This window comes from Lonchura striata, chromosome 11 (assembly GCF_050655825.1).
Source record: "Lonchura striata isolate lonStrDom1 chromosome 11, ASM5065582v1, whole genome shotgun sequence".
NCBI classification, from domain to species: domain Eukaryota; kingdom Metazoa; phylum Chordata; class Aves; order Passeriformes; family Estrildidae; genus Lonchura; species Lonchura striata.
This window is the reverse complement of record NC_140713.1, coordinates 11,798,433-11,819,140: the sequence shown is the minus strand read 5'-3', so window position 1 is coordinate 11,819,140 and position 20,708 is coordinate 11,798,433. Positions and strand designations below refer to the sequence as shown.

The 20,708-nt window shown below is 37.4% G+C and overlaps 1 protein-coding gene across 1 annotated transcript in view; it reads left to right on the top strand.

Annotated features, from left to right (window-relative positions):
• ITFG1 (integrin alpha FG-GAP repeat containing 1) overlaps positions 1-20,708 on the top strand; it is a 72,935-nt gene that overhangs the window by 8,090 nt on the left and 44,137 nt on the right. Inside the window, exons 6-8 of the mRNA XM_021540304.3 lie at positions 1,744-1,838; positions 14,393-14,454; positions 16,329-16,413. Coding sequence (XP_021395979.2) covers positions 1,744-1,838; positions 14,393-14,454; positions 16,329-16,413 — 242 coding nt within the window. The remainder of the gene's footprint in view (positions 1-1,743; positions 1,839-14,392; positions 14,455-16,328; positions 16,414-20,708) is intronic.

Genomic DNA, 20,708 nt, shown 5'->3' with positions numbered 1-20,708 from the left:
ACTAAGTTGCATTACTAAAATTTCTGGCAGCCCTGAAATTTCTAGCATGGGACCAGTTATCAAATACTAGTGTAAAAGTAATGGCCTACTTAAATGCTTAGCAAGGACTGTGCAAAGGATTATTTTTAACTGTTTTGGATATGAATGCTGAAATCAAAGCATAACAAAAGATTGTGTCTCTACTGGCTCAGAAGAACCAGTCTGTAACCAAATAATATAAAGTAGCAGTATCTCGACTTGAACCAAGAATCTAAAGTCTATCATTTGAAAATAAAAAAAAACTCTATACCTGAGTTCCTGTTTCTTCTCCTTTCCTAGGATAAATAACATCTGAATGTGTCAGTGAAAGTTATTCCCTTCTTGGCAATATGCTTTTGTTCATTAATCACAACTTGAATTGTATCACCATACTTGTACTGCTGGCTTATGAAACAGATTGGAGATTCACAAGGATGTTTCTAAACACTTTGCAATGATTATACATAAAATAAATTGTATGAGCTTTTGAAGAAATGGAAAAGTGGGAAAGACTTGTTTCATTTTGTTGAAGAAATTCTTTCAGGAACTTTAAGATACAAATAAACTTACTCATCATAGCTCAAAATAAGACTGAGTGCTATAGGTAATAGCATAAGCCATGTCTTGTTCATGGAAAACAGCCTTGTCATCTGATTAGAAAAGCACTTCTATATTTTAATCCAGAATGTTTTGAGATTTATTCTAGAGCTGCATGACTGACTTCATTGGCAATCTTCCAAGACTGAATACATAGAAAAACCTAGAGAAAATGCTTAATTATTTCTTTAATATTAAGTGATGCATTTTAATATTTCTAAGACTTAGTTATGGTCTTTGGGAAGTAATCAGAATTTTATTTATTTTCTTACCATAAATTAGCCAAGGAAGAAAAGGACTTCAATAATATGTATGTAATGTCACTGGAATAAATAAAGAAATTCCCAACTAGTAGTAGTATTTCTTCCTGCTGTTGTATAGTGCATATTGAGATTTTCCTGAGTGTTTTAGCTAAGGGTCCTTAAAGTCATATATCTGATTATTCAGCCACTGCGACTTTTGAAAGATCTGTTGCACTTCAAATCACTGCTAACAGGGAGGTGTGCTGGAAGTTCAGCCATTTTTAGAACAGAAACAGGCAGGGCATGTATATTTATAAATAAATAAAAATATCGCCTGCTTGGAAAATTACATAATTAGCTAGTAGTCCATCATAATGTGCAAGTTTAATTCATGTATTGATTTTTAGGTGAGCTGAAATATTGTATTTCCATGCAGCAGGCATGAACTGCTCTAACAGCATGTGCTTTCTTCTGCTCATGTTTATTAATCAGAAAGTAAATTCCAGAAGTACTTGCAGAAGTAAATCTGCTTGAGGAAACTGAGAAGGACAGGGATCAGTGTCTCAGGACTTGCAGTACATTTGGAGCCTTGGCACTAGCTATGACTTTGTGGGTAGTGACACTGTTCTGTGCAAAATAAAAAGAGTTGCTTTAGAAAATTAATAAAATAGAACTGAAGTCCTGTGCTATGAATCATCCTTCACAGAACCTTTCCAGCAATTACTGGAATTACTTAGTATATTGTAAGCTAAGTAGGAATTTTTTCTTAGCATTGGGAGAACATGCTTTCTGTCCCAATTTATTTAAAGTTTTACTGTTTAAGTAATATTATCATGATTAACAATCCCTACACATTGATGAACTGTATTTTTATTCTTGTCTGTAGGAACTTGTCATGGCATCCTGCGCTGGAAACTCAAAGCAAAATGTTTATACCACACTCTCATGCCTTTATAGATTTAAATAATGACTTCACTGCTGGTAAGTCATAGAAGTGTTAGATACCATCCTAAAAATAATTATCACTAAGTGTCAATGTAATGTGTTGCAACTTTCTTCAGTAATTATATGATTTTGCTACTTCTGATTTGAGTTTTTCAGCTACTTAATTTTAATATCTATGATTTGAAAATTCTGGGTTTTAACTACTGCTTGTTCTGAATTATGTTCACCCTTAATGTGTTGTTTCCTGCTCTTCACAATGCTGTACTGTAGTATTCATGGCAACTGCATCAGGGCTGCAGTTTTTCATCCTGCATATGGAATTAGTTAGGTAGTTTGAGTCAGCAAAATGTTTTTAAGACTGGATTTAAAATTTTTTTTCAGGATTTCATTATTACTTCATTCTATTATGTTGTAGTTAGTTCTGTCCTTGATAGAACTGTGTTCTTCCTTTATTTTGTTGGGGTATTTTGTCCATGCAATTCAGTTACCGTGGTGAATCTGTTTATCACTTACATACCTGGGTCATATTTCCAAGCACATTTAAATATTATGATAAATGTAATTTTGTCACACACTAAATTAATTCTGAAGTGCTTTTTTTTGCTAGATGTGCAATGTACATCAATTTATACATGGTAATTTTGGAAATAGAGCTTATCTTTTTCCTGTTTAGTTGCATGGGAATGAGAGAGGGGCGGGTCTATAAATTTAATTAAGATGCTTATAAATGTTGGGGATTAAGTTAATTGCTTTAGCATGCAGTCAAACCGTAATATCCAGTTCTGGCACATTGCTATGTAAAGCTGTCAAGTGGAAATTCCAACTGGAAAATTAAATATATGGTTGCTTACCATAATCAGTGTCATGTAATAACCAGTTCTAACACACTTAGCTCTAGAAGCCTTCTGGAATGTTTTTTTAGTGGCATAAGTAGCATACATCAGCATTCCAGGTAGCATTTTGAGTTGAGTGTATTGAAGTATAAACTCAGAGGTGAGTAAAGGTGAGAAGTCTGAGATTCTTACATTGATCGGTCACAGACTGATCAATTTTTCAAGGTTTTTGACAGCTGCCAGACTAAAGAATGTTCAAAGAGTTCTAGTTAGTGCTGCTGCGTGTGGAAGCTCCTATATTAAATAGAAATAAGAGTCAGGATCTTTGTGTGGGTAGTGCTGGAAGCTTTTATAGAGTCACATCTATTTTTATATCTCAAGATGTGAGTAGAAGCTCCTGTGAAGCTCTTCCCATAAAGATCCTGACTTTTACTTGCTTGTAACAGCAAGGCTGTGACACCTCGGGCTGAGGTACTACGTTAGGGTGTTATGTTTAGTGCTGCGGGAAGTGTTGTTACAGGGACCTGGGGAAAATTGTAAGGAAAATAATTCATTCTGACAAGAAAACTGGAGAAAGTATTACAGTATTATTTTTATTTTTTTAAAGTAATGTTTTACTTCTAAAGTGGGGGTAATAATTTTTTTTTACTGTCCTTATGAAGATGGGACTAACCTAGAATAAGACATATGTTGCTGAAAAATAGTATCGGTATATCTGATATTTAATGACTGATGTGTTTTTCCAAGAGTGCTTCCTGCCAAAATGAAAAGTTGCCAGTTGTCTAGTCCTGCCTGCACATTTATGGCAGTTCCCTGACATCAGCTCTAGTAGCTGTTTGGAGCTGGGGCTGCTGAGGAGCACAGTTCATTGTCACTGGAGTTATTAAGTTGATCCAACTCGCCATGCAGGATTGTCAGAGCTGATGTAAGCACAGGGAAAAGGTTGACTCCTCTTTTAGTAGCAGCAGTTGTAGGCTGCCTTTAACCAAGCATGAAATTGTACCTTGAGTCTCACTGTGCCTCTTCCAAAAAATACCTGTGCAGTGTTCTCACCACGTCTGTTCTAATTTGTGTGTCTGTGCAGAGCTGGGCAAGTGACTCATAGGTAGTCATCAAAGTAGTCAGGTGATAGAAATTAGGGGGGGAAAAAAGGGCAAAACAACAAAAGCTGGAGGTGTGTGCAGGAGTGGTGGCACTGGTGGGAAGTGCACTCGGGCAGGCAGGGCACAGTGCTGGGTTAGCAGTGGTTCTCCATGGGGCCTGACACTGCTTGGCTCACAGGAGCTGGAGGAGGAGAGCGTTCCTGTGACTCAGTGTTCACCCACACAGCTGTTCTTCAGTGGGAACAAAGCCTCATTAGGAGCAGGGCCTGGTGAACATTAGAATCATATTAATTAAAAAGGAGGTATTGACAAGATGCAGGGGAATAATCTGCCTGCTGAAATCATGTGGCCCAAAACACTTAGTAGTCATGGGATTTGATGCTGCTGTGGGACTTTTGGACTGAAATATTCAGGCTGTTTACTCACAGGCAATGCTACTGTTCATGATTATAAGGATATAATTGCACCTAAAATGGATGTAGTGATTTTTGTTTACAAATAGATTATCAAGTCATGCCATTTTACTTATTCTTTTTGGGGTTTTTTGCAGGTATTTTAAAAGGTTTTTCTAATATCCTACAATATTTTGGCACACTTTGTATTTTGTAACAGATGCAGCCAATTTGATGACTTTTAGCTGGGCTATTTTTGGCAACTCTATCATTATAAACAGCTTAGGAGATTTAAAGTGTGCTTGACATAAAAAAAAATCCTCTCTGGGCTGAGAAGCTTTTTGCTAGTTTATTGCCTAACCCGTTTTCAACCTGCTGATATTAAACACTCAGAACAGAGCTTTTAATTGCCACACTTCTCATGCTCTGGGTGAAATGAAGTTGAATTGTTATGATTTCATTATATGAGAACTTGCTCATAAAGATGTGTTTAATTCCTAACAATGCTTCATGAAAGGCTAACAGTGTAGGGGTTTTATAATCCAAAAATCCTCTAACCACAACAAAGATAATACTAATCTTTCTCGGTGAGAGATAAACTGGGCTGTTTCAGAGAGTAGTGCTGCTGCTGTTTTTAAAGAAAGCATCCTCACGCAGAAGTCTCAGCTCCTTATAATTATTAATTCAGTAAGGAATTCTGAGTTAGACCAGGAAATTAATAAAAATCGTGCAAAAATTTGCGATATAAAACATTTACCAAAGAGCCTGTGTGTGCTTAATGGATAAACTAAATACCAGCTTTTGAGTGTTTTTTGCACGCATGTTGAGCATGTGTTGCTCCAGGGAGGAGTATCTGCTTCACAGGGTGACTGAGCTGGGAGGGGATGTCTGGAAATGGGCTGGTCAGGCAACCTCCCATCACTGTCACTGCTGGGACATGACACTGAGGCTTCAAGGTGAGGAGCAAATAGGAGCAAATGTGGTTCTTGTTAGGACAGGGCTGCTGGGTGTCTAGTAATTCATACTCACACTTGTCATTAGTTCTTTTTCACAGCTGGCTTAGGAAAATAATCTTGCAGCTAATAATAATAGGCTTATCTGAGCAGATTAACATTAGGTGTATTTTACAAAGCAAACAGTCCAGTCAGCATTTCCAAGGAAGGATCCTCAAGTAAGAGGCCTGTCTTAAAAATATCACAGTTGAATTTTTTAGGATAGTGATTATTTTGCTGTGTCTTTTTTTTTTTTTCCCTAATTCGACAACTTCATTACTTTTATTGTAAATTTGTAAATGTCAGATATTCACTTAGGGCTAATGCTGTCCCTCTAAACTTGGGGGAAAAATTCAACCAGGATTGTTAAACCATAGATTTGTTTGCATTCAGTAATACAAGTCTTCTACCAAGAGCTCAGGCCCTACAAACACTTCTGAAGTGCTCAAATGCATGAGAAAAGCTGCCTTGGACTCTGAATCCCACTGTAACTTCATACTGTACATCTATCAATGTATCCTTGAATGCTATGAAAAATAGCTGATGTATTAAATACTCTGTGTGTCACTTGGATATGTGACTCCACAGTTTGGAAGTCCTGGTTTTACAGTTGATCTCGTGTTAAACACTATTTCTGGAGCTGTTTATATAAAATGAAGGGAAAATCATAAATTTGGGTTTGGGAAAACTAAAGTGAAAAAATCATTAGTCAGAAACAGCTTGCTGTAAGCTAATTGCTAGTCTCTTTACTGATTTCTGGTGTTAATTTTCTTATGTTGTTTTGCTTTGGGAATTTAGAAACCTAATGTACCAGAACGTTCACAATGTGTTTTCTTTTTGATTCCCACTTAGTTTAAATGTATAAATGTAGATAGTTTTGTTCTTGCAAATCAATCACTCAAATCATGGGTGATATTTCTGTTGTAGTAATTTAAACCTGGATTCTGAAAATGGTATCATGCTCAGTGTCAGATTCTCTGGTCATATTTCAGTGAGTTTCCTCTTTATGGAAGCTGGTAGTCTCTCTGTACCTCATGTTACCAGCAGAGATGATTTTCTGCAGCAGATCTGCATTTATTCACTATTCAAATAACTGGCAAACATGGTGGCATTTTAAATCTTGGATGGGACATGGGGGATGTGTGCATATATTTGAAGTCAATTTGTTCTCTGTGGTTCTGCCCCCTCCCTTACATTTCTCCACAAGCAGATATTCAGTAAAGCCATGTCACTGTGTCCTTTGTTGAACAGGTACAATTTTTTAAATTTCGTAACTGTTTTAGCTCTGATAGCAGAGCTTGCCTCTGAGTTTACAGCAAATACTGGAGGCAAAAAATGTGACATATAAGATAGACAGGATATATTTCAGAGGAGTTCAGTCTGTAAAGTTTTGTTTGTTTTTCATTGCTTCTGCTCTTCACATGCTTGTTATATGTAATTAAAAATGCTTTGGGTGATATGATCCCCTGTCACCCCCATTCCTCCACTTGCCCCTTCCCAGTGTTCAACATCACAGGAAGTTCCAGTTCATAAAATCAAACCAGAGCTGGAATTAGCTGCATCTCCTCCTGCTGCTGGGACTGGGCTGCTTTAGCTGATGGCTTCTCTTGCTCACAGCTTTCCTTACAGAGAGAACCAAAGGATGGGTAGAGATCATTAGAGAAAAGAAAGAGCTTTAGGCTTAACTTCTTTTTTCCTCATCTTTCTAAAGGAGCCCATAATCTCTGCTGTATGATTAGCAGTTTAAATTTTAAAATTGCTATTATGAAGTGTTCCAAAAGCTATTCCTTTTGCAATTTTTAATTATATACTGATATAGTTATATACACTGGGGAGTTATATTCTATTTTTATGGGAATCAATAACTTAATACAGGTGAGAAGTAAATTGGTTCTGCCCCAAATAGCATTTTGTTGAGAAAACATGAAAGTGAAAATGTGTTCTGAAAGCACTCTTGAGGGGCATTATTTTCTGTTCCTTGAAACAATATTGTTGCCCATATTATGGAAATAAAGAGCACTTTCTGTCTGAAAACTCATGTTTAACAAGTGCTGTACAACCAAAAGACAGTCCCACCTACTATGTGTGTTCAGCAACAGAAATCTATAGTATAAATCTAATTTCAAGTTCTCCAGTTAAACAAAGCTTTTAAATTAATACATATTAATTCCTTTTATAGTAATTTTTAATAATGAAAGGGATTGTAGTGCTTAGTTATGCTATTTATCACTGTTTATCACCTGGTTTACTAAATAGTTCCAGTAAACACCTGATACATTTTTTAAGAGCCATTTCAACATAATAGATTTACAATCTCTTGTTATAAGCACATTTCTTTAAAATTTGCCAACACAAATTATCTTGTTTGGAACATATGAAGTCCTTTTGTTTTGCTGAAGTTTTTCAGAGTAGGAAGTTACTATTTTATTTAATTAGCACCAAAAATTCATGTAGATGTACTTCATTTGCTCTAGGACAGCACTAATGCCACCTTGACAAATCTAAATACCACATGTAGAAGGTTTCTCTAGCTGAATTAAAAACCTAAGAAAAGAAGCATGGAATTAGTAAGATTTTTTTCTATTTCCATGTAGTAAAGAAATAAAACTGACTGTATCTAACTTTTTTGTATAAAATTAGATTTGTGCATAGTAGAAGTATTGTACAACTAATACTATGTAGTTACAACTAAAATAATTGTAAATAATGTTTGGTTTTAAATACTTTTTTCCTACAGGTGTTCAATCTGTAATGTAAATAGAGGAAAGTTATCTTTTATTTTGCCTTGGGTTTTAGGGCATTTAATGATTTTAATAATGTTGTTACATTACCATTCTGTCAACACACTGCAAAGCAGAGATTTTTAATTCAGCACATTATTTACAATAGATAAAGCTGGCACTTTCATCTCCAAAAGTAACTCCTGGTTAGAGAATATGCACAGACACCCCTGTTCTTCCACATTGATGAATTAATTTTTAGGTATGTTTGGAGTGTACACATAAATGTTCTAATTGAATGCTGTTGTGTCCATGGCAATAGTGTTTATAATAAGGGCACTTTCTCCCCTCCTTTATCAACTTAAACTTCTGAAGTAAATGTGAAATCAAGCAGTAACTTAATGTTGCTCATACCCTGGTGGCTTCTCAAGACAGTCAGGTGCTGGGGGGTTTTATTCTGAAATAAAGCCCTCTGACATTAAACAGAAAGGTCAAAACAGTCATTAGTGAAATGAGTGCTCCATCTAAAAATAGCACTATTTTTATAACACTCAAAAGTGACAGAAAATAACAAGAGTAATCGGAAGTGAACTTGGAGCAGGTTCTGTATAGTTAGGTTTTATTGCAATATCTCGTTCTAGTAAATAAAATCAGGGGAAGTAGGGTGAGACTGCAATACTACCTGTTTTCTTTACTGTTGATTAAAAGATTCATTGAAACTAGCCTGTTTGAAACAGGTTTCAGGATTGTCAACTGGGGTGCTCTTGTTGCTGTTTTCCTTACTGGCTCTTGCTGCCTTTCTCAGCCAGCCATCTGTAGAGGCCAGGGATTATGGAATCCTTCCCTTCCATTGTGTCTCTGGACTGTGGTCAGTCTTTGGGTGCTCAGCTGAGAGCAGGGGGCGAAAGGCAGAGATGGGTGCACAGGAGGGGAGAGGGGAAGGGAAGTGGAGAAGAAATCCAGGCTGAAGGCAGGGAATTTAAGAGATGGTGAGGAACAAACCCTGGATGTATTTCTACAAAAAGAGGATGTTCATTTCAGATGGACTTGAAGTTCTTGGAGGAGGACTGACCTAATGATGTGTGGAATAAGGGAAGCATAGCTGCCTGAGACTGGGTTGAGAGGAGTCTAGGAGTGGCTGTGTGAGAAAAACCATGGGATATGGATCAGAGCTGGACCCGCTGTTGGCTATAGAGGTGGGTGGTTGGAAGCTGCCTGTATGTTTATTTCTGCAGCAAAAGGATTAGCAGGAAAAGTTGAAATGCTTTCATGTTTAAGGTGTGTGAATGCTGTCCTGCATTTTAATGTCTTTTTAATGGATTTCCTTTGTCATGATCGATGAGATGTTGCAATCATCACAGAATGGTTTGGGTTAGGAGGTACCTTAAGTCTCATCCAGTTACAACCCCCTGCCATGGGCAGGGACACCTTCCACTATCCCAGGTTTGCTCCAAGCTCCATCCAACCTGGCCTTGGACACTACCAGGGACGAGGCAGCCACAGCTTCTCTGGGTAGCCTGGGCAGGGCCTCACCACTCTGACAGGGAAGAATTTCTTCCTTAGGTCTAACCTAAACCTGCTCTCTTTCAGCCTAAGGCCATTCCTTGCCTTGCCCTGTCTGTGCATGTCCTTGTCCAAAGCGCCTCCCCAGCTCTTTTTACATTCTGGAAGGGGCTCTAGGATTTCTCCTCCAGACTGAACAGCCCCACCTCCCAGCCCATCTCCACAGGAGAGGGCCTGCTGCCCTTGGATCAGTTTGGTCCAGCACTGGCTTCTCAGCAGCTGCTTCTCTGCAGTGCAGGTCTCTGGTTTCCAAACCCTGTGGCACAAATGCTGTGCTCTTGCTGCCCAAGATGGGCCACCACAGACACTAGCAGTTAGGTAAAGCTCCCTTAGGTACATTGCACAGACATTGTCAGAAATGTAGCTAGCTCAAGATGGGATGTGCTGTGTTCAAATTACAGTTTTAGTGTTTGTGGCTGTGTCTGGGGGACTTGGACATTGATACAGGGTAGTTCTAAGTGCACTAAATAAACTCAATGCAGTCTAGCCAGTCAAGTTTTATGTTGCTTTCGGGAGAGATTTTTCAGTCTTCAGTGGGCCATATGTTGATACAGTGTCAAAATTCCCTGATCCTATCAAATAAAGATGGATGGAAGTGCTGTGCTTCCTCTATAACAAGCTTTAGCTTATTGGAGCTAGGAGCACTGTATTTGAATAGCTTCCCTTTTGCAGGCAGAAACATACATTCTAATAATCTCTTTCTTTTTTTGTAAGAATGACTGCTGAATTCAGTATTTTTCTATATATATATTAACTGGTGATCAGATGTAGCAGAGCTGGGATAGCAGCATCTTATTACTGAGCCACTTAAATTAAATTATAGCCAAATTTGCTCACCAACTCATTTTTTAGGGTAGGTTGTGAGTACAATGCTAATACACAGTGGGTTTGTGTTGCAACATTATCAGATATCTTCTGTATTAAGTGTCTGGTATGTATTTTAGTTGATTTTCAGTATTGTATATGTAAAATGCTGGGTAACCTCCATGCTTCCTTATTCTATTATCAGGCTGTTGAATTTTGTTGATGAATATTCCAATTACTTATGTTGTATTTATGTTAATCACTGGCTGTTAAATCCAAAATAGGAAAGTGTTTTTAAATGTGAACACACTTTACTTTGCATTTGTTTAAGAGAAAGGTTTCCTCTCAGGCAGTATTGGTTTTTTACTTCTATCCATTGACTTAGGACACAGATGCTACATCTCAGGAAATCTGCCTGAATCTGACAAGATCTTTCCCCATCCCAGCTATCGAGTATTTTTCTTATCTTTGCTGCATCATGCCACAAATTAGGGATGCAAGAAATGCCCTGCAGACTTAGTCTAGTGGTCCATACAGCTAGCTCAATATTCTTTCACTGGCAGCAGCAAAGTGAATTTTTTTCCTCTTCCCGTTTCATATTTCCATTTGTATATCTACAGAATCTACAACTACCCCAAGGGCTGTTAAAGGTATCCCCTTGCCTGTTGTTTTTAGCATCCCTTCATGTACCTGTTGTCTGGTAAAACCATCACCTTTGTGTTCTGTAAATAATTGCTTGTTCAGCTCCAGATTAATTGGTTTAATAACCTCAGGTTGGAAATACCTCTCACTATGCTGCCATTAGGGTCATAAGAATTTGAGCAGCTGTCAATAGTTTGTGTGTTCTTTTTCAAGTTAGAGATCTTTATAGAATAGGTTCTGTTTCTTACAGCTGAAATTGCAACCTGAACTGCCTTCCAAAGGCAGTGTGCAGCATATCTACAGACAAGTGACTTTTTCTGAGCATATTTAATATGATAGGCATTCCTTGTAGGAACAAGGGGCTGAGTTTTCTTGATACAGCCAGAAGCAAAACAGAAATGTTGCAGTTTTCAACGTGATTAGTGTATTGTAATACAAAAAGTGTAGAAAAGTACTGTATATGTCTTCATTGTTGTACCCCAGTACTGATATTAACATACAGATGTTAATGCATTTGTTGGCTCCATCTGTTCTCCTGCAGCTCTTACATATTTAAGAATTTAGTAATAATAGACATGGAAAGCAGTAACAGTGAAGTGGGAGATATGTTGTGGGCACCATTCCTTTGGAAAGGAAACACAAGGATTCTTTGCTGTGGCTGTTAGGTATTTATAAAGTGCACAGATTCTTACTTGTTGCCTCTCTGAGATGCTCTTGGAGTCAAAAACTTACATAATCAAACCAGAAAGAGTCATAAAGTAAGGTAGGTTGAAAGTAACATTTGGGAATTAACTGGTCTAGAACACTGTTTCAGACAGGACTTGTGTTTTCTTGCCCTTTTCTTTCACAAACTTGGGAGAAAAAACTTGTAATTCTGAACTATACAAATTTGTGAATAGTTATTTCTAGTGTCTAAATTGCATCACCTTTTTATATTGCTGTTGAAAATAAATGTTTTTGTTTTGCTTGGTTTGAAATCTCTGACATTCTTGATCAAAATGGATAATTACTTGTAAATATTAACAATTCTATTTGGTTTCAGTGTAAGAGAGTTTAATCCCAGAATCATGCATGAGCATTTCAAACTTGTAGCTTCTAAGAAGGCTTAAGGATAAGAAAGAGGACAGTTGGCAATAAGGTATCAGTGGAATTAGTTCAGAGGGCTCTAGAACTAGAGGTGGTGTTGTTGTACCTGTATTAAGTTGTCCTGTGGGAAATCACAGCTTGTTCCTTTAATGCAGGAGCAGTGTGGCACCAGCTCCTCTACACTATTTTTAGAAGATTATCTGCTCTCTTAGCAGTGTGACATTACAGCAGCCTTGGAACTGCTCTGCTGTGTTGGTTCCATTCGTTGTGTACAGTTTTATGTGCCTGGAGTTAGGAAAAAGGAGATGCAAGAGTACACAGAGAGGAACAGAGAGCAAAAGTGATTTACTGACTTTAAAGAGAAGCTGATTTGGGGAGGGAGTTCAGTGCAAAACAGGGATTGTTGCTGAATGGGTTTGTCTTTAAGCTGTAGAGAAAGGCAGTGCAAGGTCCTGCATCTGGGGCTCCTGGTGGGCAGCAGGAGCCAGCACCGTGTCCTTGTGACCATGAGGCCAATGGGATCCTGGGGGGCTTTAAGGAGAGCACTGGAGCAGGTCAGGGAGGTGACCCTGCCCCTCTGCTCAGCCCTGCTGAGGGTCACCTGCAGTGCTGTGCCCAGCTCTGGGCTCCTCAGTACCAGAGAGACGTGGAGCTCCAGCCAAGGGTGACACCGGTGCTGAAGGGACTGGAGCATCTCTGGTGAGGAAAGGCTGAGGGAGCTGGGGCAAGTTCTGGCATGGTGGCATTGGGTGAGTTCTGGTGTTGCAGCTGTGCCATTTTGTCATAGTCTGAGACAGTCCTAAAATGTGGCTAAACAGCATTACCAGAGGGAGTGCTGAGTTACTGCTGGCCAGGATCTCCCCTTGCACCGAGGACTGAGCAGAGGGAGGATTGGCTCAGCAGTGAAGGTGGGAGGTCAGCTCTGCAGTGAGAGATGGAGTCAGAGAGGTGCTGGGGAGAGGTTACAGTGCAGACAGAACGGCTGTGAGGGTCACCCAGCCTGCCCCAGCTGGGGAGGAGATGCTCATCCTTGGCTGGGTATTTCAATAGAACACTTCGGAGCCTGTTGTAGCATAACCTGGGAGCAGCAGAGCCCAGAGCTCAGTGTAAATTTCAGTACCAAGTACAGCAAGGACCCTACTTGAAATGAATACTTAAACCTCAAAAACATTTTTTTCAGCTATAGTGGCATTTTAACCTGTAGGAAAATTAGATACGGCTTCTGTTATTTCATGTTTCTCTTTCTGCCCCTGTGAATGTATTGGATTTTTTAATATTTTTCTAGTTTATATTGATACTAATCAACAATATTGCACAAGCTTCCTTCTAGATGCAAAGTTAATATTTGAAAGTATATGTAAGTTTTCTAACTTACATTTATATTGTCTTCAGATTATTTTCATTACTTCTGTCTCACCTTCAGGAAGTCCTTAAGTATCACTGTAATTCATTCCAATGAAGCACACACTATCTTGCTGTTCATGTGTATGCTGCAAAGGAAATGGCCATTTCAGATATCCAGAGGAATCAAATTAAATGGTAGAGCTTTTAAGCTGTGGGGGGAGAGAAATCTATAAGGAGAATCTTTGGGTTTTGTGTCTATGTGGAGCTTTTGTTTGGGTTTTGCTTGTTAGGCGTGGGGAGGTTTCTCATTTTGTCTTTGTTTGTTGCTGGGTTTTTTCCCCTGGAAGACAATATCCTTTTTTGTGCCATTTGATATTCCCTGTACAGCCGTCTACCTGCTTATTCAGTAAAACACCTCAGGGTAAAGCATTAATATTCTCATTTCTTTTCATTCCTTTTTTTTTTTTTTTTCTGCAAAGTAACCATTGTGTTCTAGCTCAAAGAATGGCAGTTGAAGTTGCAGGGAGGGAGGAGACAAAGAAAAAGAAAACAGGAGTTTAAATCCTAAAGAGTAGTTTTCTTAAATCTAGATTTCTTAACACTAGACCTAATTGAAAAAAAAAATTATTCCTCAACATCCACGTTCTTTTAAGAAAAGCTTTTCCTTCCCATTTTCCTAATAGGAGGGCTTTTCTAAAAGGTGGTAAATAAGCTTCTCTTTAGGTCTTGGCTGATAAATCCTTTGAAGCTCTATTTTGCACTGTTTTGATGTTTTAAAGAATTTTAGTGTCTAAGAAGCCAGAAATACTTCTCCATCTACTTTTCTCCTCCTGTCAACAGTGTATCTGATGCTTAATTCAACATATTCCAAATAAAAGGCTAGTTGATATTTATTGATATTTATTTATACAGGAGAGTACAAGATATGAAAATAGTTTTGAGGGCTGTGGTTTTAGTCTTTCTTCCTTAATATATCACTAAAATAGAATGTATTTATAGCTTCTAAAATATAGTTAATATTTTAAAAAATATATATATTTACTAAGTGATCAAATATTTGTGTGTGTGGTCTACTGTTAAATATCTAATTTCTCTTATATTTTCCTCACAGATTTGTTCCTTACCACGTCACCAAATTCCAAAACTATTCAGTTTGAGACATGGGTAAATAAGGTAAGAGAGAAAACACAAATAACCATTCTGTTGAAACACAGAAAAATTATATATGTCAGAAAAGAACTCTTTGGGGTTTATGTTGATTTATAGATAGAAGACTGATCAGTTTGGTTTTATTCTTGCTGTCTGAGAATTTTATTTTTCTTTTTTTAAATGAGCTTTGTTAGATACATGACCCAGGTCTTGGGTAAGGTTTTCTGGGACAAAGGTTCAAAATGTCATTTCTGACTGTTACAATACACATGCAAGTTACATTTGAGGAAGTCCCAAGTCCTGTGTTAACTAAATATCATAACTGAAATTCAAAGTTAAGGAGTAATAGATCATGGTATTAATAATCTATTGAAATTCTGCTTTTGTGTTGTCTAACCTGGCCAGGGGTATTCTTTGTACCTTGTTATCCAAAAGAACTTGAGCTATAAGTTCACTTTTTAATGATGAGAGAAAGTGCTCAATGTGTTTCTTACTAGTTAAGGGATGAGGTTTTGAGGGCTTTCCTGAAAATGAATACATCAGATCACAGTGAGTCACTGCAGAACAGAGTCTTGTCTGAGATAACCTGGCCATCTTCTCCCAGGCAAGAGTAATGAAAGCATTGAGCCATGAATCCTGTATTTACAGCTTTAGGTAGACTTTAAAAATCATTGGCCGTTGAGTGTTTGTAAGTACACAAGGTGTTTGTCCTGTTAGTGGGGTTTCTTAGAATTGTCTTACAAATTCTGGACTTGTATTCTAGATACAATCCTGCATTATACACTGTGTATTGATAGATTTGCTTATCTTTAGAAAGAAAGAATTATGTTCTTTGGAATCAATCAACCCAAGAAAATAGGTCATACATGTAAAATACTTGGACATGTGTATGGAACTACAAATAACTTAACTGATCCATTATAAGCTGTTAAACTGCTCTTTGGAAAAAAGTAATTCCCTTCATTGATGCATTGTAAAATGCCTTTTAAATATTTGTCTATGCAAGATATGCTTTTAGGGCCAACTAAGGGCCTCTTCTATTTCACTGCATGGAAATGCATCAGTATGAATTTTTCTCATCAGAATTATTATAAATTATATGTCAAGGTAAAGATATCTAGTCAGACATGCAGTACCAACAGCACTGACTGTGTCCAGAGTTGCATTGAAGTCTGCAAACTAAAGATGATGTGAGTCATGCTGGATATGGATAACTCTGCTCCTTTGGCTCTGTGCCTTGCTGGGCCTTTGTGCAGAGCTGATGGCAGTGACTGGGAAGGGGCCTTGGTCATCTGACATGGCTGCAAAAACTCAACACCTTACAAAGGGTTTGTGCCAGCTCTGATCCTGTTCTGTGATAAACAACAACCCAGCACTTTTTATCTTTCTGATGGTATAATGGACTATTGTTTTCTCTAGGCCTAGATTTTAATAAAGGATAAGTAAAACAAGTTCTAAGCCAGACCTAATAGAAAATCAGTTTATTTCCTAATTAGAAGGCAAATCAGGACCCACTTTTTAATTTTTACGCAGGTGTGTTATTACATATTACATACATCTATAAAATATGCAAAAATGTACAGTAGTATTCATAACCACTTAATTATCATTTAGATAATGTTGCTGAAATAATCCAATCTCTTCCTCATAGCACAGCAAAATTTATGGAAATTGTATCTGAATATTACTATTGATGGATTTCCACAAGAATCCAAGAAGGATTAGAAATGCAAAAACTCAGTCCCAGTTTTTGAAGAGTGTAGTTTTTTCCATAGCTGAAATGTCTCTTATCTGCTAAAGCCTTTCACTAGTGATCTGTATTTTCTTTGGTTCAAAAGTCAGTTTTTATCACTTTCTCTGCAATTCAGTCTTTCTATCATCCGTGTACTGTTTCCTAGGATGGGAACTTCTCTAAAGTTGGAAAAAGTAAGGAAATGCCCAGTGGTGCCAAAGTTGTTGGACAGTCTGTGTTTGCAGATTTTGGTGAGTTTGCTTCTTTTACACTGCCCTGAGTGTTGATTTCCCATGTTTAGGTTAGCTGCTTTACACCAGAGAACAAATAAAGGTGTTTAGTGCTAAATGAGGTTTTTATGTTTCTCTGCTTTTTCTCTTTAATTTTTTATATTTATTTGTAAATCTTGAAATGTCTGGGAATAATTATTTACAAATTCACCTTTGGTTATCCCAGTACATTCTTCCTCACGTATATCTAATTTTTGTTGCTTTCAGGTGTGGTGCAACACTAAATTTAATTTTATCAGACACTTATTTTATTTGTCATTATTTTAATTTTGTTTTCTCTAATCTTGTTCAGAGAACATTATCTGATTAAATGTTTCTAAATTCTTCACTTGTATGAACTAATAAAGACTAAATGAAATAAAATTACATGAATAAAATTTGCTGGAACATGGTAGAATCTTAATGGTTATAATTGAAAATTCTGCTAGGCTTTTGGACAGGAGAAAAATTTAATTTATATGTAAATCTATTTTTGCAAGGGTTAGTGAAAGCCTATGTTTTTCTATTAGAATGTACCTTTCCAGTCAATTGTGGCTTATCAATGTTTTTGTCATGTTACAAAATAGGGCATGTTGGTTTTGTAGTGCAAAAAATACTATTTTTCTATGCACGAAAAGTAACCATTTTCCAACCAGAAGCAAAGTGTTGCAGGATTCTCTGCTGACATAATTGACTGTAAATAACTTCTTAAAAAAAATTTACTGTATTTATACAACATACTTGTTACAGTGAGACTGACCTTGTCTTTAACTGTTGACAAACAGTAGCCTTGTTTCAACATTTCCTTCAAAAACTTATTTTAAAGAAAATGACAAATTTTCAACTTCTTGGACTCAGAGAATGACTCGCTCTGTGGTGCCACTTACTAGTGTTTTGAGGCTGACATGTGAATGCAGGACACCTCTGCTGGATGAGTGATGGCCCTTAGATCAGATCTACAGGAATTGTCAGGTAGAACCTGAACCGTGCCCCAGGCTCTTCTGTGTAAAGTTTACCCTATTTTCTAAAATCTTTGACAAAGTTTTAATAAAATATTTTACTATTTATCTTCAAGTTTGAATACTTATGTATGTAACATATGAAGGAAAGAATAGAATAATACTGTTTCTGCAGTTAAAAAAATTAAGTGTGCTGGGTCTTTTGTAATCATTTTCCAAGCTGATGTTCTGAATAATTTGTCTTAATAGGTACTAAATAGAAATTTTTGTTATAAGGTTTTAACAATGGCAATGTGAAGAGCTATCTTAATGTAGGATAATTTTATCTCTATGTTAGGTGGCTAATGAGCCCAAATGATAAATCATAATCTTAGAAATTCATAGTAATTAAGGGAATAGTAATAAACCCTGGGATATCTTCACAAAGAGAAGTGGAACTGTTCCAATGTTAAAGTTAAAATTTTGAATGTATGGCTAAATGGAGTGTGCGGTGCTATGGCAGGGCAGTGGTTTGGTACAGCTGAGTTTGGGAGGAAGGGCAGTGGCCCAGGGACTGCTGGGCTGGAGTTCCAGCACCCATGCTCAATGCCCTCACTGCTAATTATCATCAGATTCATTTGTTCTGCACCAGCCCAAGAACAAAAGGACAGCATCTCCCATGATGAGTGTGCTGCTCTCTCACAGTAGCTGCATTTACCCACTGTGCTATGTCTGCTCACATTTAGGTACTTCAGAACACTGGCTTTGAGCACACACCTGCTTGTACTGAGCTGAGGTTAAAGACAATGCATTACTACAAATGGATTGTCAGACTTGAACCTCTCCTGCTTTCTGTTTTCCATTTCAAAACTGACAGAATAATGATTGTTGTAAGTCAAAGGAAGTTAAGGTATGATGGTTTGCAGTTTGGAATAATGTGGCTATCTGTAATGGGGCCTGATTGATTGCACAACAAGTCAAAATACCACAATGAAATGGAAAATAAGGTATGTTAGAAGACAGTGCTGCCTTCTACCTTTGGCAGGTTTTGCCAAGCTGTGCATGATGCAGAATGTGCTGTGCACCCACACTCTGCTCTGCCACAGGCATCCTTTTCTTGGCACTGGGACGCAGCCACTGACAGTAGAAATGTTCGAGATACAGGCACAAGGCTCTGACATTCTTACTTCTGGGTTGCTTGCCTCTATTTTTCTCCCCTCCTTGACATTTTCTGTACCCCACAGCTGATGTGCCAGCTTTGCCATTTGCTAAAGGTCTCAGAGGGTTCTGTATCTCTGTGCTTTCAGTCTGCCACTTCTCATGAATTAACCCTTGTGCATGTTGGGCTCTGCAGCAGTGTCGGGCCCAGATGTGAGCTTGGGGCTGTGCCACTTGGGCTGCCTTCCCTCTCACACCCACCCTTCTGCTTGTGCCTTCTTGCACTCCTGCAGTGCAAGATTCTGATTTACTGATCACACCTGCCTCTTAACAAAATAAGCATTGTTTCAAAAGGTCACTTTGTCTAACATTCTTTCCTGCTTCTGAAAATTTTATTTGAAGTACCCTTTCCAGCCATGAGTATTTACCAGTCATTTGAAAAAAGGGGGGAGCTTTGTATGAGATTCTGACTGAGAACTTGCAAAAGCAACTAATTTGGGGTAAGATTTCCATTCTTAAACTAAGCAGGTTGAACAACAGCTATCAAGTATAAATTATTTGGCTAAGTGGAGTTGGAAAAACCAGCAATTAGGTGACTCATGAGAAACTGTCACAGATGTTGGTATAATCTTTGTACCAAGTGTTCCTGAAATACTGAAAAAAATAAAGATTTCTTTCCATTAAAAAAAATACGCAAATGTATGTTTGTATGCATCTAAAAGTCCGGTATGTTTATATATATGTGTGTGTATATTTTAATGGAAAGTTACACAGAAGGATGTGTGTATATATCAATGCATTTATGGTAATTGAGTAGACCCTACACTTTATAGCTAAGTTGGAACCTCTGTAGTAAGTAGCACTTCCCCCTGTTACATGATAGCAGTGATTTGTACATCAGTCTGACCAAAGGACAGGGAACAATTGACAAATTTGTATTGCCCTTTTAAAAATAAATCAGAAAAGCTTTTTGACATCTATTACAAATGGCATTTCAATTGATTAAGGTGAGCAGAGTTGGGTGCTAGAGAATTCTTTTAGTTGCCACATTGCTCCAAACAAGTAAGAGCTCTTCATTATTACTTTTCCTATTCTTCTCATGTCACTATGGTAATTGCAGTGCAGTGGTTGCTATAGCAAAAATGATTAATCCTGCACTGTTGTTATCTGTGAGCTGGCAGAGGAGTTTTATAAGATCTGCTTGTACCGTCTTTAGAGGAAATCATAGATGTTGTCTAGAATCCTGATAAATACTTGCAAATATATAGAGAGTTTTATTAAATGTCACTTAAATTACTAGGAAAATGTTATATTTTTCAAGAAATTGAAGGATTTCAATGGGATGATCTGAAAATGACCAATTTTTTTAGCGTTAGATGAATGTGAACCATATTTTGGACATGATAACTTGCTATTTTCTCATTAATTTAAAGATTAATGACATGTTTTTGAAGTAGTGAGTCAGAAATTATTAGCACAGGATATTGTGCTGATTATACGATCCATTAATTCATTTCTATAGGAAATTGGTGTCATAATTGATATTTAACTATGATTGGTTTAGTTGGATAGCAGAGATTTAATATCATCCTTTGGTATCTGAGACTGTAAAAGTTTGATTAATCAGTCATTGATTTTGCTTAGTTAAGGCAAAGAACTTTCTTCTGGCCTGTATTTAAAGGAGAGTGAAAATGGCTTTTTGAAATCAAAATTGATCATGGTGTCCTCACAAGTAAATACAGCACAGCTCTTTGTTTCTCTAGGTAGCATTTAGCCAACCCAGTCCTTTATTTTTTTTAGTCACCATTTGATTTCTTAGCTGCTGCCCTTTCTCTTCTCTAAGAAGTTTGCATTCACCCCTGCTATGCACACTCTTTGAGCTATGCTGTGCTTTTTGAGCAAATATGGGTTGGGTTTGTTAAAGTTCCATCAAAGTTTTTTAGAGACCTGAACTCAGTATTTAAAATCCAGTTATCCAACTAATAATCCTAAGAGAATCCTCTCTGTTCTCCCCCCTACGAAGTAATTGAACTATTTCATGTATGTTAACTACTTGTATGACATGTGGTAGCAATTATCACTTTCCTTGTAGGAAATGATAGCTCATTATTGCCAGTTAATTATGTCTAAACAGGATAACATAGTCCCTAACTTTGGGGGTTTTTCAGCCTTTCATTGCAC